This window comes from Ursus americanus, chromosome 3 (genome assembly GCF_024610735.1).
Source record: "Ursus americanus isolate L20-20 chromosome 3, mUrsAme1.1.p, whole genome shotgun sequence".
Taxonomy (NCBI): domain Eukaryota; kingdom Metazoa; phylum Chordata; class Mammalia; order Carnivora; family Ursidae; genus Ursus; species Ursus americanus.
In genome coordinates this window covers 43,919,843-43,939,598 of record NC_142129.1, presented here as the reverse complement: position 1 = coordinate 43,939,598, position 19,756 = coordinate 43,919,843, and the positions used below count along the sequence as shown (strand labels likewise).

At 43.2% G+C, this 19,756-nt stretch overlaps 1 protein-coding gene across 1 annotated transcript in view; it reads left to right on the top strand.

Moving 5' to 3' along the window:
* Window positions 1-19,177, top strand: part of ITPRID1 (ITPR interacting domain containing 1) — a 72,477-nt gene extending 53,300 nt beyond the window's left edge. The window contains exons 9-13 of the mRNA XM_045792167.2: window positions 8,568-8,650; window positions 9,043-10,341; window positions 17,355-17,482; window positions 18,259-18,370; window positions 18,825-19,177. Coding sequence (XP_045648123.2) covers window positions 8,568-8,650; window positions 9,043-10,341; window positions 17,355-17,482; window positions 18,259-18,370; window positions 18,825-19,121 — 1,919 coding nt within the window. The 3' untranslated portion in view covers window positions 19,122-19,177. The remainder of the gene's footprint in view (window positions 1-8,567; window positions 8,651-9,042; window positions 10,342-17,354; window positions 17,483-18,258; window positions 18,371-18,824) is intronic.
* The last annotated feature ends 579 nt before the right edge of the window (window positions 19,178-19,756 follow it).

Sequence of the window (19,756 nt, the reverse complement as noted above, 5' to 3'; positions counted from 1 at the left end):
ACCATAGTCTGAAACAGAAATGCACAGACTTGTGAGCACACACGTGTGCACACACACACATTATAAAGAACTTTTGATAAAGAAAAACTCACATATATATGCAAAAGAAGCAAATTATAAATTGTGTGTGTTATGATTTTTATTTTACAAAATATACACATATACATGTGTACAAAGAAACTGTGCTGGATTGAAAGACATATAGACATAGTATAGTAATTTTCCTGCATCCTTAGACGATAAGTGATTTTTATTTTTTTCTTAAGATTTTGTTTTGAGAGAGAGAGAGAGCGAGAAAGCATCAGTGCGGGGGGGGGGGGCAGAGGGAGAAGCAGACTCCCCACTAAGCAGGCAGCCCAATGCAGGACTCAATCCCAGGGCCCTGGGATCATAACCTGAGCCGAAGGCAGACGCTTAACCAACTGAGCCACCCAAGCACCAGTAAATAGTTTTTAAAATACTGTCACATGAAATGAGGAAAATAAATTTTTTTCCTTTTCCAAATTATCTTCACCACCACATACTACACGATCCTGAGAAACAACTAATAGTATTAAGCCAAAAGAAGCAGCCCCTCCTTCTTCTTCTTCCTCTTCTCCTCCTCCTTCTCCTTCTTTTTCTTCTCTTTTGTAATGATGAAGGAAGGTTAGTCACACTAAAGCAGAGAGGACAGACTGCTGAACTTGGAGCAATAAATAGAGGGAGAAAGAAAAGAAGGAAGAAGGAAAGGGAAAGAAGGGGGGAAGAGAGGTAAAAAAAGGGGGGGGAGGAAGAATTCCCAGGTAATAAGAAAGAGATTGAAACAAAAATGTCAGCAGGGCACTTATAGAAATTATAAAAACCTTACGTAGAAATCTTTGTAGCATAGGAACTCTTCCGCCCAAGCATGCTTGGCATAGAAGGAAGAATTAAATTGCTTCAGGAATATTTGCCACAGTCACGAATGTTCTCAGCCATTCTTCAGTTCTCGGATCAGAGTCAAGATAAATATAAGCTCTGTGAGAGTGGGTATCTTTGTCGACATTGTGCTGCAGTTTCTAGAACAGTGTAGGACCCCGCAGGGGCCCAGTAACATTTGTGAAATGTGTAAAACGGTAAAATGGAGGTTTGCGGTAGAGAGCCCCCGGCTCTGTGACGTGGCCTATTCTCTTCGGAATATCAGCAGCAGCTTGGCCCACAGCAAGAAGGGGCTGCAAAGCCACAGATGACAGACACCAACAGATTTCAGAATGAAGATCAGGATCATCTTGACAGGATAGAAATGTGGTCCTACCACAAAAAAAAAAAAAAAAAAAAAAAAAAGAAATGTGGTCCTAAATTAGCTAGATCAGATTTCAGAAGAAAACAAAATAGAGACCAATCTCAGCATATAACCCAACACTGGGAACTCCACTTCTGACTGGACTAATCCCGGGCTGTGAGTGTAAGTGAAAGATTCAGAAGTCGGCAAAGGGCAGTCCTCTGCTACGTGTTGGTCAGACCCTATCACAACTACTGAATCTAGTTCTGAGTGCTGGGTTTTATAGCAAACATGACTAGGTAAGTACTTAACTGAAAAGTCCAAGACACGATACCTTGAAAACTGCCCTGTGAGGGCTGATTTAAAAGATCTGGGGAGATTTAAGCTCAGGAGGAAAGGCCTGGAGAGTACAAGAGAGCTATCTTGAGGAAGAGGGGTTAAACATGTTCTGTATTACTCCCTAGATGAAACTATGACCAACGAATGGAAAATGCAAATGTCGATTCAGCTCAATATAAAGAAGCATATTGTAAAAGGTGTGATATGCTCTGACCAGATAGAAGTAGGTCTCTGTTACCACAAATGTGTTAGCCCTAGCTAGATGGCCATCTGTAAGGAATGTTCTGGAAGGGATTCTTTGCACTGCATGATAGGTGGCACCGTCCTTTCAATCTGGAGGAGAGACTGTGGCCCACAGAGAACTTCTGTTTGTTCTACCAGACATTTAAAATTAATTTTTAAAATGCCTTCAGGGGAACACACTCTCTGGAGTCCAGACAATCCACACTGTCCCTATTTTCACAAGCTTATGCCACCTGCCCCATTTGAGTTTGCATAGTCTATAATGTCCACTCCAGTTCCAAGGTAATTTGTTTCTGTGACTCAATTTCACCAGAACTGTCACAGAATTTTCTGCCCCTTGGGGAGAGAAGAGAGGGGACCATGGCAAAGAAATGAGTGAAGTAGACTAGATCAGCGTAGATGGTGAGCCTCAGGCTAAGGCTGAAATATTCCTTTTGCTCTACACAACTGCTGTGGACAGGACACCCCCAGACTCCTTTTTCTTTTCTCCCTCCCTCATTTATGTTTCAATTCCATAAACGTTATTTTTCCTGAGCCTCTAGGAACTCAGACTACACTAAGAGTAAAACTCTCTACTTCGGATTCAAACATCTTTAATTATCAACTCAGCTCAGGAAAGCAGCCCTTGGGGTGGACTCTTCTTGGGACTTCTAGCCATTCCAGGACTCCGGCAGGGCCCTGGCTCCTTGGTTCTGTGGTTGGTGTAATGCTGCCACCTGCTGATTATTGGGACAAAGTGCCCGAGGCATCTGCCTCCTCGCAGGCAGAAATGTTTCAAACTTCGTAGACAGGGAAGCAGTCCTGCCCGGGCAGGGTCCACCTAACTGGGAGGGTAAAGTCTGCCTCTGTGAAGACAGGCCTGTGCTGAAAAAGGTAATTTTTAACAAATAGTAATATTAATAATGGTACACATGAATGCTATTTAACAATATTAATAGTGATTGAGTTCTAATTGATAACATTAAGAGGATGTTCTGCAGCAAAAATTTACATATGTAATTCGATCATCTTTTACATGTGCTTAGAGTCTTCATATATCCAGTATATATTATTAGATAGTATCCTCATTGCAACCGCTCAAGTAACCCATCATTACCTCATTTATTCTTTTCCCCATGAGGAAACACTCAGCAAACGTTAAGTGCCATCCCCAAGATCACACCGCTAGGAAACAGAAGAGTCAGACTCCGAAGCAAGTAGATCTGGTTCTGGATTTTCTAAATGAGTCAGTTAAGGGTCCTACGTGGATCTCAGTAGCATACATTGTAGAGAAGTTGGCCGCCCTGGAACTATGAGATTGGCAGAGTAAGGGAGCCAGCAGTCTAAAGGGGCATGACAAACCCATTAGGGGGTTGGTGGTGGTTTGGAACAGGATCCCTCTAGTAGTGGAGAGTTTGAATAATTAGATCTAGCTAGGAGAGGGGCGCCTGGGTGGCACAGCGGTTAAGCGTCTGCCTTCAGCTCAGGGCGTGATCCCGGCGTTATGGGATCGAGCCCCACATCAGGCTCCTCTGCTATGAGCCTGTTTCTTCCTCTCCCACTCCTCCTGCTTGTGTTCCCTCTCTCGCTGGCTGTCTCTATCTCTGTTGAATAAATAAATAAAATCTTTTTAAAAAAAAAGTTCTAGCTAGGAGAAAAGGACTGGTAGGTAGAGGTAAGGTGGGAAGTCAAGGCCCTAATCTAGTGAAGTAAGGCAGAGCTGTAGCTCCTTGGGCATATTAAGAGCCTGTGGAAAATCCCATTGATAAGGCTTCTAAAATTCTCCCAGTCTTGGCCTAGATAGTTTCAGGAACTGGGCTGTGTTGGCTGGTGGGTGCTGGTACTACTTGCGTTACTCCTGCTGGATGCCATACTGTCTTCCCTTGAGTCACGTGTTACCTATTAGATGGGTTACCTATTAGGTGTGAGGCCGTGGGCGTGAAAACAATGACATTTGCGTTTGTCTGTTTGTTTAATCATCTAGTGTAGCCATCCTGGGTGAGGAAGCGTCTCATCCTTTGTATCATTTCATTGCTACAACCTTCAGAGAATATTTAGAATGTGCAAACCCCAGTTTCGAGATGTCTATCATCTAGTTGCTGAAAAGGTGATCTATAGGCGGGGAAAGATTTTTAGTTCTCCGAAGAAACTAAACCATCTGTAACTTGGCCCACACTTTGCTTGGTAACTCTCTCTAAGTGATTCAGATGCACGTGTTTGACTTCTGAACTGCAAGATAAATACGCCTCTAGTCCTGAAAGAACTATGCCCAAATTCCACCATTTGACCTCACCGTCAAAGAAAGGCTCTCAAAATCTGGTTGTTTCACAAATTCACGTAAATGAGTTTATCAGAGGTTATTTTTGTTTTTTGTTTTTGTTCATTGTGCTTTACACTAGTGCAATTAACTGATGGTAACAGTTATAATTTAAACATGTCCTTCTTAGAGGAAATCACTCTATCTTTTAGGGACTCTTTACTTTGGTGGTTGTTTATTTTCATTTGGACCAGATTGATATGGACCAACCAGCATATGGAGGAATGAACTCTGACATAGAGTTTTGTTCTGGTGCTCGAACGTATAATTTCATCTTAGGGCTGTAAGAAGGGGAAGAGCAACCATTTATATGAAGCTTATACTCAAGAATAGTAATAGCTTAGGGATCGTCTAGAAAGTTTAAGGGAGTCCATCATGGCTTATGGTGCAAATCTTGCACCAAAACATATAGAAAGAAGAAGAGGTTCCAAAGCTGTTTTGTCCATCCTTCAGCAAGTTTCAACCCTGCTGCTGAGTATCTCTGGGCCCCCTAACGTTTTCATGGTATGGAGATGGAGAGTGAGGGGTAAAGTCAGTCCCACCTTGCTCGCTCCTGTCCCGTGGTCTGTCTACTGCAAAATGGCTCTGGGGGCTAAGAAGAAAAGGGGCCGTGGGTCCTGAAGCATGTAAACTGGGATGGGAGACTTGTGTGGAAAACTCTTGAGAATGGGTCCCTCACCCCACTCTGTAGGGCTATTCAGTGGAGGGGCTCCAGCCAAACTGGCCAGGGCCCTTTGTATATTACCAGAAAAACATTTTATATTCTGCATAGAGCATTTGAAAGTTTTCTGCCATAATCATCACTGATTTCATACCTATGGTTGGTATAAGGAGAAAAATAGGTGATTTTTTTCTAACTCTAAGCCAAAAGTTTTAATATTGGTTGAGCTCATTATAACAAGAGCAGTGGAGTCTCAAATATTATACCATATTGTGTAAATATCACACAAGTAAACTTCCTATAATAAATATATAGTGTGTGTACACTATTTCCTTTGACAACAAGTAAACAAGCATTCTATTATCCAGGCTAAAGTCTCTATGAAGATTGTACATCACAGTTAAAGGAAAACCTCACAGGGAGTTCCTTCCACACAAACTACTTAATTTTATAACAGGTGATTTTTTGGTTTTTGGTTTTTGCTTTTACACTTCTAAGTCTTTGTTATAAACCTCACACTACACTGTTATTATTTTTTGTTTAAATGGTCTGTTGTTATTTTAAAAGATTTAGAGAATTAAAAAAAATCTTTAAAACATACCCACACTCAGGGCGCCTGGGTGGCTCAGTCAGTTAAGCATCCAACTCTTGATTTTGGCTCAGGTTGAGATCTCAGTGTACTGGGATCGAGCACTGCATCGGGCCCTGCACTCGGTGGGGAGCCTGCTGGACATTGTTTCTCTCTCTCTCTCTGCCCTTACCCCTTGTGTGCTCTCTTAAGTAAATATTAAAAAACAAAAACAAAAAAACCCACAAACTTACCCACACTTTTTTTTTTCTTTCAGTACTTTAAAGATGTCACTCCACTGTCTTCTTGATTGGATCATTTCCAGCGAGAAACTCACTGCTTTCCTTGTCTTTGTTTCCCTTGTGAATAATATGTTTTTTTGTCTCTGGCTGATTTTAAGGTGTTTCTCTTTGTCATTGGTGTTGGCCAATTTCATTCTGATGTGCCTTGGTGTCGTTTTCTTCATATTTCTTGTGTTTGCAGTTTGTCGAACATCTTGTTGTGGCTGTTGTGTTTTAAATTCTTTCTTATGTTACGTCACCATACAGTACATCCTTAGTTTTTGATGTAGTGCTCCTTGATTCATTATTTGTCGAACATCTTGAAACAAACTTTTCTTTGAAACATTTCTTCCAGTGTTTCCCCTCCCCTTTGGGATAGTCCAGTGGCCTATATGTTCAGGTACTTGGTTTGTCTCACAGTTCACTGATGTTCTTTTGATTTTTTAAATTTTTTTCTTTAATCTCTGTTTTTTATTTGGGATGATTTCTACTGCTATGTCTTCAACTTCATTATTTTTTCTTCTGCAGTTTCTAAAATGTTATTAATTCCATCCAGTATAAATTTTACCTGAGACATTGAGTTTTCATCTCTAGAATTGCAATTTGGGTATTTTTTAATATCTAGCAGTCTCCCCTTATAGTTAATCTTTCTTCTAGCTTCTTAAACATATGGACTGTGTCATAGGAAGTGTTTTAATGTCCTTGCTTGCTAATTCTAACGTCTCTGTCAGTTCTAGGTTCATTTCAGTTGATTGGTTTTCTTTCCTCACTATGGAAATTTTTCTGCTTTACATGCCTGGTATTTTTTGTTAGATGCCAGATATTGAAGCTTTTACCTTGTGCATGCCAGATATTACTTTATTTCTATAAATATGCTTGAGCTTAGGTCTGGGACACAGTTGTGCGACTTGGAAAGAGTTTGACCCTTTCAGGTCTCCCTTTTAAGACTTGTGGTGTGGGGAAAATGCTCATTCTAGGCCTAATTATTACTCACTCCTGAAGCAAGACCCTCTGAGTCTCACCAGTGCTCTGTAAATTGTGAGGGTTTAGAATCTGACTGATGGAAGCATGCACTATTCCCAGCCTGGGACTGCAGGCACGGTGTCCTCTAAGCCTTTCCAGTGAATCTTTCCCCAGTCTCTGGTGTTTCCTCACACACACGAGCAGATCCACCCTCAGCTAAATACTCAGGAGGGTTTCTGTGAGTTCTCTTTGTGAAGATCTCTCCTCCGTCCCACTCTTCCCTGCAACCTCTAGCTGGCTCAGTCATTCCAGACTCTCAATTTTGTCTCTTCAACTCAGGAAGTCTGCCAGGTTCTGCCTGGGTCCACCCTCCCTGCCTTCACCACAGCCTGTAAACTATCTCAAGGCTGGAAGTTGGATGATTGTAGGGCTCACATGATTTGTTCCTGCCTCACATGGACAGCCATTTTTAATTACCGGATGCCCATATTCTTGAAATCATTTTTTCACATACTTTGTCGTTTTTCAGTTGTTCCAGGTGGGAAGAAAATCTAGTTCCTAGTACTTCAGTTTGCCAGAAGCAGAAGACTTCCTTAAGTCTATGACCAGTCAATATTTTCCATATTTTACCCTTAACTATACAATAAGAGATGTAACAGCAAGATCAAAGATATTGTTTTCTCAAATTTCTTCCATGTCTCTAGGACTCAGCTATTAAAAACTTATATCCTCTGATTTTTATTTGACACTGAGAGAGAGGGAGAGAACACAAGCAGGGGAAGCTGCAGCCAGAGGGAGAGGGAGAAGCAGACTCCCCGCTGAGCAGGGAGCCCGATGCAGGACTCAATCCCAGGACTCCAGGATCATGACCTGAGCCAAAGGCAGATGCTTAACCGACTGAGGCACCCAGGTGCCCCCAAGACTCCTCTTTCTGCTTCTTGTAGAAAAAATCTTAGAAAAAAATCTTACAATTAAATCTCTATTTAGCAAGTTCATCCTCCAGTAGACACCCATATCCCCACCCCTGCTAATACAACATATCTACGGTAAAAGTTTAGATAGATTGAGAATTTCCAGATGCTCATATTTACAGAGTTGTTACCGGCCCTCACTTAACATTGTTCTTTCTCTGCCCCTTCAAGCCTTTTGCAGTGACAAGAGAAGCAGTCTAAAACATGAGCATGAACTTGTGGTCATAGAGAGTCCACATGAAGCTAGCAAAGTTCTTATCCAAAATTTAGTTTAAAAAAAAGAATATATATGTCTTGGGCAGTTAGGGCTGCTATTACAGAATACCACAGACTGGGTGGCTTATAAACAATAGAAATTTATTTCTCACCGTTCTGGAGGATAGAAGTTCAAGGTCAAGGTGCTGACAGTTCCAGTGTCTGGTAAGAACTCACTTCCTGGTCCACAGATGGTCATCTTCTCACTGTGCTCTTACATGGTAGAAGAGGCAAGGGAGCTCTCCTCTCTGGGGTCTTTTTTATAAAGTATTTTATAAGGTACTAATCCCATTAATGGGAACAGAGCTCTGTCACTTCCAGAAGCCTCCCATGATTTAGGGGGAACATAATATTCAGTCCATGCAGAATATATACACACAGATATATACATTTGTTTTTTATTGTTTGGTCAGCATGGCATTTAAAAGTTATGCATTTCCTTCTGGATTTTCTTCCCCTTATTAAAGATGCATCCACAATCATTGTCTCTTTAGTCTTAAGAGATGGTCGTCCTTTCTCCTTTATTTCATGTTTTACTCCTTGTATCAAGAAACCAGTGACACAATTTTAGATTGACCCTCTGACAGTCGAGAAAATCAGTCCTTGGAATCCCCCCGCTCATGTCTGTCTCCATGCAGTGGACATTTATTGAGAATCTGCGGCCTGTAGGCACAGAGAGGGCTTGATCTCAGTCCTCCTGACAGCCAATTTCCCTTCACTGACCCCAGGCCTCTTGACTTCTTTCCACAGGGGCCACAGTGAACAGAGAAAACAGCTGCCAGTCTGACAGCAGCGGGTTCCTGGATGACCCACTGGAACCACTGCCCCTGCAGGTAGAGGGCCACTGGAGGGTTGGAAGAGGAGTAAAAGCAAAGATAAATAGAAAGCACACCACACTACCGCATTTGGAAAGGACAACCAGCCCTTCGAAGATATGCACCACAGGCACCCAAGGGAGGGGGGACTGGAGTCCCACTAAGGTGCCAGAAGGCTTAGTGTTCCTTTCCTTTGTATTTTCTTTTGATTTTACCAAACAGGGAAGCTGAGACTCATAGATGAAAGGGCTTAGTTAAAGTAGTACACTAATGTAAACCTGAGTCTGTGACCCTTCTCTCCGGACTCCTAGGTCAATGGGAATGATAAGACACAGACACACACACTTCTTAAACCTAGCGCCTCCCCCACCCTCCTGACCCCTTTGCCTTTATCCCAGTTTCTCACACAGATGCCTTCCTTGCCAAGCAGCCAGAGTCCTGCTGAGAGTGGATGTGGAAAGCCAAGGGATCAGAGCCAGTTCTTAGTGCCACCCCAGGACTGCCAGCAAGAGTCAGGTGAGTCTGATTCCAAGAGTCTGGTGAGCACAGCCTTTTCAAATCAAGACTGGAGTGTCGTGGAGGAAAAGGCCTCAACATCTACAGTGAAGAAAGAGTCTCCTTTTGAGGATATGGAGAAGCCACCAGAGCCGTTGACCCCAGATACGGCCCTCGATGAGACCACCAGAGGGGGAGAACACCCAAGGAAAGACAGCCATCCGAGGCAGCACCTGCCTGTGCCCCAAACTGAAGATGAGGCCATGGTGGGCACACTTAGCTCCAGATGTGACTGTCCTCTAGGGTTTATGGTGCCCCACCTCTCAGGCATGAAGGATGGGTTTCTGAAGCTTGATGGAGCTGGGGAAACACACGTGCAAAGCCACCACTGCAAATCCCAAAGATCAGCTGGAGTTGATCCTGCTCACGACAAGCTCCTTCACATAGACTCTGAGACCCCAAGAGGAGCAGAAAGCAGCAAAGCCTATACTGACCCCAACGATACCTTACTGACGGGAGAAAGCCCACCACAGCATGTCCCCAAGCCCAGTGATGTCATGTCCTGTCCAGTTGACCTTATTCAAACATCTGAAAAGTTTTTTCCCTACCTAGATAAACTGGCTGAAGATACTCCCCAAGCAAAGCCGGCATGTAGTGCTTTGGGTCAAATACCACACAGCGCAGAATCTGAGATGGGAAAGCTTCCTCCAAATGCTGACTCAAACACTGTTGGTTCCAAGTCTGTGACAATCCAGATGTCCTCCAATCTGGCATCGGCAGCTCAGAATGCTGTGGCTTTGGGGACTTATGCTAAAGGAACAACTTTAGAATGCACTATGTGTGACCCTGCTCCCACAACAGAACGAGGACTGGAGACAAAATCAAGACAGTGCCGCGATGTTTCTGTTCAGACCAACATATGTGAGCCTAGGCCCTGGCATTGCTGCTCAGCTCCAAGTAGCGAGGCCCGGAGCCTCACCAAATCCGTCTCTCTAGACACAGGCTTCCCTCATATCTGCCCAGCGGGCAGCTGCCACGTTGTACCCACCCGCTGTTGTGTCTGCTGTCATCCCCACTGCCATTCGGAGAGGCAGAGCCCTGGCCCTGGGCCCTCGGCCTGTAGGCACCACTCATGCTCGCACAATCATCTGGAAGCCCAGCTCATGAAGACTTTGAACGTCCTTCAGGACACTACAGTGAAGGAGCTGTGTTCTGTAAGTATTCATCTTTGCAAAGACGGGAAGGCAGAGGGAGAAACATCGCCTCAGGGATCATGTTCAGGCCTCCTGAACGCGAGCTCTCAGGGCATACCTTTCCATCTCAATTCATGAGTGATATCTGTAGAGTGCTTTATAGCAAGTTTCTTCTTATCTGATACGTCCAATCACCTTCTGAAGTAAGGCGGCAAATTTCATTATTAATCCCCATTTGACAGAGGGATATAGAACAATAAATTCACATGTAAGGTTATAAACATTAACGCATCTATACCTCGTCTCCGATTCAGTCTAACTGAACAATTCTCTGTCTTAAATTCATTTAGCTGAATGATCTTGCACAAGCCATTACATCTCTCGGAGTCTAGTTCCTGCTTTGTAAAATAGGGAGACTATTCATGCCACGGACACAAGATTATTTTAGGATTAAGTGAGAGAAAGCTTGTAAAGCACTCAGCATGCTCAGACACTCAGCACAGTGCCCAGCCCACAGAAAGCCCTAGAAAATGCTAATTGAGTGGCTCCTATTCTTCTTATTAATTCTCATCACTATTTTATTATTGTTCAGCTCTTGAATCTACATCTTCTCTAGAAGCTCTATGTCCTATAGAGGGACTCCTGCTCCAACTTGGCTGAGTTTATTTAAAAAGTGGACATTGAGTTTACTGAAAATTGAATGACCCCCAACCTGTTCAGCCCCTGATAAATCAATAAGCATTCATTGAGTCCTTCCAGTGTCCCCTCTTCAGTGATTCTTAAGGCGAGAAATGATTCTTAAGGCTGTCAAGGTTGGCCATTGATTAAAAAAATTAAGAGTATCACACATGAAACCACCTGTATTGAAAGTGAGAAAACAGAAAGGTGGCACGGATAACATAGGGCTACAGCTGTTCAAAGGAGAGTGGAGGGCAACTGTAATTTATTAAGCACATACTGTTTGATGCCTGACAGGTTACCTTCCCATTCTTTTAATTCCACAAATATTTATTGAGTGCCTATGCTAATCACTTTATTTACCATATGTTGAGTAACCCTCATTTTCACCCATGCCATAAATCCTGAGTCCCTCATATATATGCCGAGTCCTCCCTCTTTTACAAATGAGGAACCTAGAACCAAGAAAATATAAGTTTCCAATTTCCCCGCTAATAAGTGGTAGTCCAGATTCAATTCAGATCTAGCTGACACCAAATTCTTGGACAATACACTCTAGGCAATGATGTGTCTAACTTTAAAATATCTAAATCTATAGAAGTGTAATAGCAACATGAGAAAGTGATTATGTAAAAGATAAGGCAAATTACTACATAGCCCTTCAACATCTAGAAATCTGCATAAATGTTATATAAACACAGAGAATCAATGAAAGATAAGTAATTTACTACATCATTTTTCAGATTGCAAGGCTTCAGGCATTTGGAATATTTTTAAGTGGGTCATTAAAAGGGTTAAACTAGTAAAAGAAGTCATTGAGCTTAATTCTGCATATAATATTACCCAAAAGTTTCATGGGAGTCAAGAACAAAGGCTGGGGTTCATCGGACTATCAAAAGACCCAGGTTCGAAGCCTACAGCATATTAGGAGCCATCACCATTATCGTCATCAATATTTATTAAGGATTTTAAATGCTGTAAGGTGGTGGGTTTGGGGGCACCTGGGTGGCTCAGTCAGTTAAGCGTCCAACTCTTGATATTAGCTCAGGTCTCAGTGTTCTGAGATCGAGCCCCACGTGCTGGGCATGGAGCCAGCTTAAGATTCTCTCTCCTTCTGTCTCTACCCGTTCCCCCCCCCCCCCCCAAAATGCTATAAGGTGGTGGGTTTCAACCGGGGATAATTTGTCCCCATCCCTGGTAACATTTTGCAATGTTTGGAGACATTTTTGGTTGTCATGTCTTGGGTAGGCATTACTGTTATTAGCGGGTAGAGGTCAGGGATGCCACTAAACATCCTACGATACTCAGGACAGCCCCCGGCCCAGCAAAGAATTATCTCGCCCAGAATAACAACAATGTCAGGGTTGAAAAACTCTGCTTTAAGGAAGTAAACATTTAGTTGGCTACATAGTTAATACAGGAAAATGTTAGGAATGAAAGATGGCTGGAGAAGGTAACATTTTAAGGAGCTGTAGAGAGAAAAAAATATTAAATCCTACAATTAGGTACCCCAGTTTCCGTGATGAAAACTGGGTTGTTGATCTAAAATAACTTGAAAGATTTTTTTCTAATTTACATTTTTAAGATAAGTTCTACAAGGATATGTAAATTAAACCATATTTAGTTTTATATTAGTTTTATTAATTAAACCATACTTTGTTTTATATTTAGTTTTATTAAAAATAATAAAGTATTCAAAAATCAAAATTGTGCTAAAAACTCCAGAAGAAATGGTCTCTTAAGACATACCCAATATCAATCTTTCAATGTTAATGTTGCAGATATTTTTTCCATAATAAGATACTATCTAGTCTCTCTTCACATCACAACTCTTAAAAACAATATAAATCATTTACTGATTGGGTTAAAAAGAGAAATAAGGGTGCCTGGGTGGCTCAGTCAGTTAAGTGTCAGCCTCTTGTTTCCCAACTCAGGTCATGATCTCAGGGACGTGAGATTGAGCGCTGTGTGGGACTCTGCGCTCGGAGCTCGGAGCCTGCATGCAGATCTCTCTTTCCCTTTCTTTCTGCCCCTCCCTTCCCCACCCCACCCTCCACTCATGCTCTCACTCTCTCACTCTCTATATATATAAAAAAAGAGAGAGAGAAATAACAAACATGTATCCACAGACTGAGAAGCTAGACGTCTATCATCAAATTGTCTTTGGGAAGCACTATCACTTCATTTATTAATATAATAATCAAGTATTTATGGCAATAGCTCATACTCAGTCAGCCTATCATTTGTTCAGTTATATGGCCACAAATGAAAAAAGAAAAAAGGGTAATTCAGCCTCCCGTGGCAGAAGCAGAAAAGTCATCCTACCTGATGAGGGTATTTAGCATGGTTGAGGCGATTATGACAAATCAGTGCAGACAGAAGGGCCACCAAGGTCTGGAGGGGCTCCGTTATTCAAAGGGTGGGCCTGACTACAGGTGCCAGGAAGTAGTCCAGCCCATCAGGCAAACCACAGCATCCAGAGATCATGGCTGACCAGTTAGTACAGCCCAGTAAAACCATTAATATGAAAGATTTAAGAAGACATCAAGGGTTTATAAGGTATTTGGGGATGTCCTCATGAATTTGTAGGAGCATGTCTGGAAACTGCAGGAGCAGGAGGGCGTGCCGCCCTTGGGAGCCCAGCAGCAGGCAGAGGACTACAGCTTCTGAGAGATGGCCCTGGGGAAACTCAGAGCCAGGTACAGAGTAAGGACTGGTTCTGGGAGCTAGGCAGAAGGAAACCGATAAGAACTGGGACCAAAGATTAAACCTGGGCCAGTGCCAGGGGTGAGTGACCTTGCGTGCAGAGCAGAGCTCTCCCCATTTCTCCTAGCTGGTGTCAGGAGAGGAGCTTGGGCCCAACCAGCCCCAGCTATGTGCGGAGATCATACAACTGGAAATAGATCTTTTTCTTGCTTTGACACTATGAGACATCAGCATTTCTGCAGAACATGTAGGGGATTTGTGTCCCGTTACAACGGCCATCTTCAGACTTATTGTAGCTTTCAAATGAATAGGAGTTTAAATGAGTGTGCATGCCACCATCTCATGTCTTCTAAAACTTAGTGTCGTATTGCCTTAGCCTGCTCTCCTCCTAGAATTCACAATTATACCAAAAACATCAAATTGATCTGACATTATACACCCTGAAATGCATACTATCTCAGGCTTTATGGATGACGATGCATTTCTCCTTGTTTAGAGTCAAGGAACCACAAACGTACACTCAAAGAAAACAGTGTTTTACATGTGCTTTATTATAACCCGTGGGCAGGTATGCACACAGGCACACAGACTTGCAGAAAAGCAAGTGTAAACGGGGGATTGCATTCACCCACAAGGGCAGGCTACTTAAGCCAAAGAACAAACTCAGGAACAGAGAGAACGGGCATCTATGGTGAGTGAGCCTGGGTTTGTAAGGGCTGAAAAATATTCTGGAGAAAAATGTCTCTAAATCAGATGCTAGGACTAACTAGGGTTACAGAAATTATTTATAAAAAAAAAAAATCTGGAAAATGAATCTTGGACCAAATGAAGATTATAAGCAGGAATAGATACTATCTATTACCTGTCAATGGAAGGTCCAAGCGGATTTTAGGAAAAAGACTCAGAATAACATCTCCACCTCCTCCCCTTCCAGAGCAGTATGTAACAGTGCAGAGACTCACTTGACTAATTGGTAAATGTCATTTTTGCGGTCTTATGGGTCACCATGGTTTGCTGATATGATTAATTCTTATGTTATATGTGGAATCTGCATAATAATTTAGTAATTTTAAAAAAAACTTTCCAGAAAAGAAAGTGAGATCATCTGAAATTAGATCTTTGGATATTAGAAAATTCTTCTATAATGTTCATGATTTAGGTTTAAATAAAAAGAAGTATACACAGCTTAAAAAGTATGATAAGCCAATTCAAAAGTGAAGTTTCAATGTTTTCTGGTGGTGTTGCTCTTACTATTGAAGTTAAAGTTTGTTTTAATGGGTTTGGGTCAGTCGAGTAGACCTTGAATTGACTTTGGGTTATAACCCAGCACTTGCATTGGAAGAAAGAGTTCAAAACAGCCTCTCTCTCTCTTTTTTTTTTTTTTTTTTTTGCCTAAGATTTCCCTTTTTTCTGAAAACTACTTCTATACCTGTTCTAGAGCTGAAAAGTAGTTTTAGTACTTCCAAATGACCAGAAGATGGCAGTGTTTCGGAATCTTCCACCTTACTCCCTTCTCCGGGACCAAACAGCCATCAGTTACACTCCTAAATCCCAGCCCCCTGTGCCTTCCAATCACAAAGGGCTACCCAAAAATAACTAGATGAAGCGTGAACTTTAATGTTTCTAATGCTCAGCCTACTTGAGCACCATATTTCCATGCCCCTGGCCTAACCATCCCTAGAACTTGGTCAGCCTGTAGGAATCCACTAGGACCATTCAACTAGCTCAGCCCTAAGGGACAAATAGCCCCGTGTCCAGCCACACTGCTGTGACTCAGTTAGATCTTGAGAAGAAAAGAAATAAATCAGGCTTGAAATCTGCCCCTTTTGACCTTGGACAAGTCAGTTTGCCGTTCTGTGTCAGAACACTTCTCTATAAAAAGAGCCCTTCATGGTCTCTAAGATCTTTTCTGGTTTCAAGAGCCATTAATTGCAGTCACCTTTCAAGCACGCTTGCCAACATCAATAACACTTCAAACACTCCTCTAACTGGTGCAAATGCACTCACACTGAAGAAAAAGGAATTAGAAAGTTTTGCCAGGTAAAATACGTTATTCATATATAAAAATTAGGGGACAGAATCAAACCAACTCAGAGCAAAATGATGAGGAGTTTTCAATATAAAAACATCACTTGTAGGAAAGGATTTCCATTATGACAATTCCAGTAAAAGTAGCCATGAAGCTGCCAGGATCTTGGCCATGGGGTTTTGGGGAGAAGAGTAAGAAACCTGGGACTTCCTAAAAACAGGACTAAGAGGAATTAACACAGTGGTAAGACTGGTCTCCATGTAAGGAAGAAGAGAATGTTGAAAGAAGGCTGCCATGAAAATCAGTTTCCTTTAAAGAGCCTTCCAGAAGCCCCACTCCATGCTCTGCACTGTCATCTCATTGCCATCCTACTGCAAGGGATGCTGGGAAATGTCATTTGTTAGATACATTGTTGCCCTAAGATATTAGAAGTCTGTTCATGTGAATAAAGGGGAAAAGACAGCAAGCGGGCAGTTAGCGGCCTCTGCCATGCTACTCTGGGAGGCAGGTGCCCGGTAGAGAAAGCATTAGGGTCTAACAAGCATTAAGGTCACTTAGAGTTAGATGGGTAGAGATGCCGGGTTCTGGATCACGTGTCTATTCATTTTTTTTTAAAGATTTTACTTATTTGAGAGAGAGAGAAAGAACGAGTGGTGGCAGGGGCAGAGGGAGAAACAGACTCCCTGTGGAACAGGGAGGCCCATGCGGGACTTGATCTCAGGGCCCTGAGATCATGACCTGAGCCGAAGGCAGATGCTTAACCAACTGAGCCACCCAGGTGCCCTCATGCATCTATTCAAAGCATGATCCAACCTGGGCTGGAAAACAAGGGGAGAGCTAGTAAGAACTCAGTGTATCATCAGGTTCCCAACAAATGACCTGGACTTGGCGGCTGCAGGAAGATATATAAATTAGGAAACGAAGGCAGAAGCACAGTCACAGAAAGAAAGATTTAAAGAATAACTCACATCAGGAACAATAAGGAGCAGGATGTGGAAAATAGAGTTCCATTCTAGATTCCAATTCCCGAAGAGTGGATGCCTAGCTGATGTCTGCCTTAGTCTGGATGAGGTTAGCTACATGGAGCTGATCCTGCAGATTTCACCATCAGGGATTGTGGTTAAGCAGGGCTAAGACTGATAAAAAAATATATCCTAAGCAGACCTTCTCTAATCAAACACATACCATCGGGACAGATGTGTTCAACGTTATTGAAATTCAGAGTGAGGCAGTATTCAACACCTGAGTTAAACAAGATTTAACAGGACTCACCTTACCTAAGCACAAGCCCTCACTCTGACCCACTCCCCCCTGCTCTCCTTACTCTGCGTCCTTGTACCCCTACATCACCTAGCTCTTCAGACAGCCGTCCTGTCTCTGGGACATAATGTCTCCAAGAGCCAATCAACAACCAGCTGCTGCCCTTCCGTCCCAGCAAGTATTGCCTCCTCTCACCTGGAGAAGCCAAAGGCAGGGCTTTCCCTCTACTCTTCCCCACACATTAGCCACAGGGCTTCATTGCAGACAAGGGAGCCCCAGGGGGAAGGCAGGCTCCACCATGGTGAACTCTTGCGGTGAATCAGAAAGGACTCCCTTTTTAGCTCTTTCTCCTTGTTCTCAGTGCACAGTCCACGAGATGGAAACGATGAAGACGGTGTGCCAGAGTTTCCGGGAGCATTTACAGGAAATTGAACAGCACCTTACAGGACAGCAGGCACTCTTTTGCAGGGACATGTCAGAGGAGGAAAGGTAATTATCAAAGAGAGTCATAAAAGTAAGTAGAGCCCACACACCTGCAGCAAGGAAAGGTAATCAGGGCAGGACAGATGAGCACCAGGGAGCAGGACTAATGAGAAACGAGCCCTTTTCCTTTGCTTTGCTGTTCTTGTTCTTGCTTTCTCAGTGGGAGTCTGTGAGAGCTATTTGCTAGATAGCAACACTTACTCTTTAAGACCAAGGCTACTTGAGATCAGAAGATGGGCAGTCAGCTGGGAAGAAGGGGATAGCCAGCAGGATATCGTCCATTGATGTGAATGGGGCTTATGCAAATTTTAGTGTTGGGGGTTAGTAGAGTTTTGAAAATCTGCATTATTTTCACATAGATGAAAAGCATATGTCCCAAAAGTAGATTAGCTGTTGCTTGGGCCTGAGGAGTGGGAATAGGGATTAACTGTAAAGTGGCACAAGAGTTTTTATTGGGCAGATGGAAGTGATCCCAAACTGACTGGTGGTGAGTGATGCAGCTTGGCCAGTTTACTAAAAATCATTGCACTGCACTGTTAAAATACAAAATGCATTGTACTGTTAAAACTCTGTGGTATGCAAATTATTCTGCAATAGAGTTGTTTAAAAAAGTAAGAACACCTGCCCTGGTGATATACCATGTCTGCAACTGATACAAATAAAGAAGGTGACAGTCCCTTGTAAGAAATGTCAGCGGAGTGACCTACATTTTGAGAGGGTCGATGGAGGACTGCGCTTGGAGGTGATGGGAAATGTGGTTGATTTCTATTCTGCACCTGCAGGGAGGAGGCCGACCAGCTGCAGACTCTCCGCTGGGCCCTGCGGCAGCAGGTGGAGGAGCTGGAGTTTCAATTAGGAGACCGGGCTCAGCAAATCAAAGACGAGATTCTACCGGTACGGGGCGGTGGGGTGTGTGGCTTGACTCCATCCTGCGGACCGTCGGAGGGATGCATGTAATCAGAAACCTGATTGTGCAATCATTTCAGATTCTAGGATTATGTGCCAACACCTCCATATTAAGTATAAATAAAGTGAAGCCTTTGCTCAAGGCCACGTGGCTAGGTGATGGCAATTCAGGATTAGAACTCAGGTCGTCTAATTCCTAAGCCAATCTTTCCTCCTGCCCTGTAAATAAGCGACAAGTATTATTAGCCATTTTCCCAATGAGAATAAGAAACACAACTGTTGAGCTAGTATGGCCTAGTCACTGCCAGAATGAGCTGCTAGCTCACAGAGCCCACTCTAGAAAATTCCTCACCCAGGAGGACCTTTCCCACAAGTCTGGCTGAGCTATTTGGTGCAAATACGGTAAGTTGCCCACTGTTTTTGTTCTTATTTTCTTTTTTAGCAGCTTGAACGTCTCACAGAGGAACAACCAGAACACTATCCAAACCTGCATTACTGGAACTGGACAGAAGAAAAGAGTGGCCAGACTTCAAGTGCTAAAATCAACCCAGCCATGGCCCCCTGGGCTCCCTTTCCTCCCCACGATGGCCAGCAGGCTCCCAGCTCAAGGGTGACCCATTCGGCTGCCTTTTCTCCACCCACCTTGGAGAGCGGCACCAGGATGTCTCCTCCAGCTGAGGTAGGGTCAGGCCCAGCCCCTTTGTCAAATTGTCCTATTGGAGAAAAGCGTACAAACTGAACTTCTAGGTCGGAGTGGTTTTGAAGAACTTCCTACCAGGTGTAAGCACATTCTAGCTAGACAAGGAAATCTAAACTGCCCCCCAAAAGTGTCTATCAACCCTTCTTCAGCTGTTTTTTAAAGTATTCTGCTCTGTGGTTCAACCCAAGAGAAACTCAATGTGTCAATATTTATTCAGTACAGAATTAGTGAGCACCCACTATGTGCTTGGCACACGGAATACATGGTGGCCAAGATAGATGTCTCTCTCTCTAGGTATAAATGATGGACAGTCTTTGCCCTGCAGAAACGTAGAGTCTACTGGGGGAGATAGAAGATGGGCACATAAAGAAGTATGGACTTGAAAACTGTGGAAGAGCTTTGAAGGAAATCACAGCATTTTTTAAAGAGAACATAGCAGGGAGTCTGATTGAGGTCAAGATGCCAGGAGGGCCTGACTGAGAAAGTGACATCAGAAGAGGGAAAGAAAATCCAGACCCCAGAAGGATCAGACTGTCCAACAGCCTGAGGCAGTTGGCCCCTGGAAGCATTGATAAAGCCCCTACCAGGTGCCAGGAGACCCTTGAATGTTAGAGACAGCTGTGAGCAAGGCAGACATTCGACTCGTAAGGAGTTCGATGGAGAGCGAAGAAAAT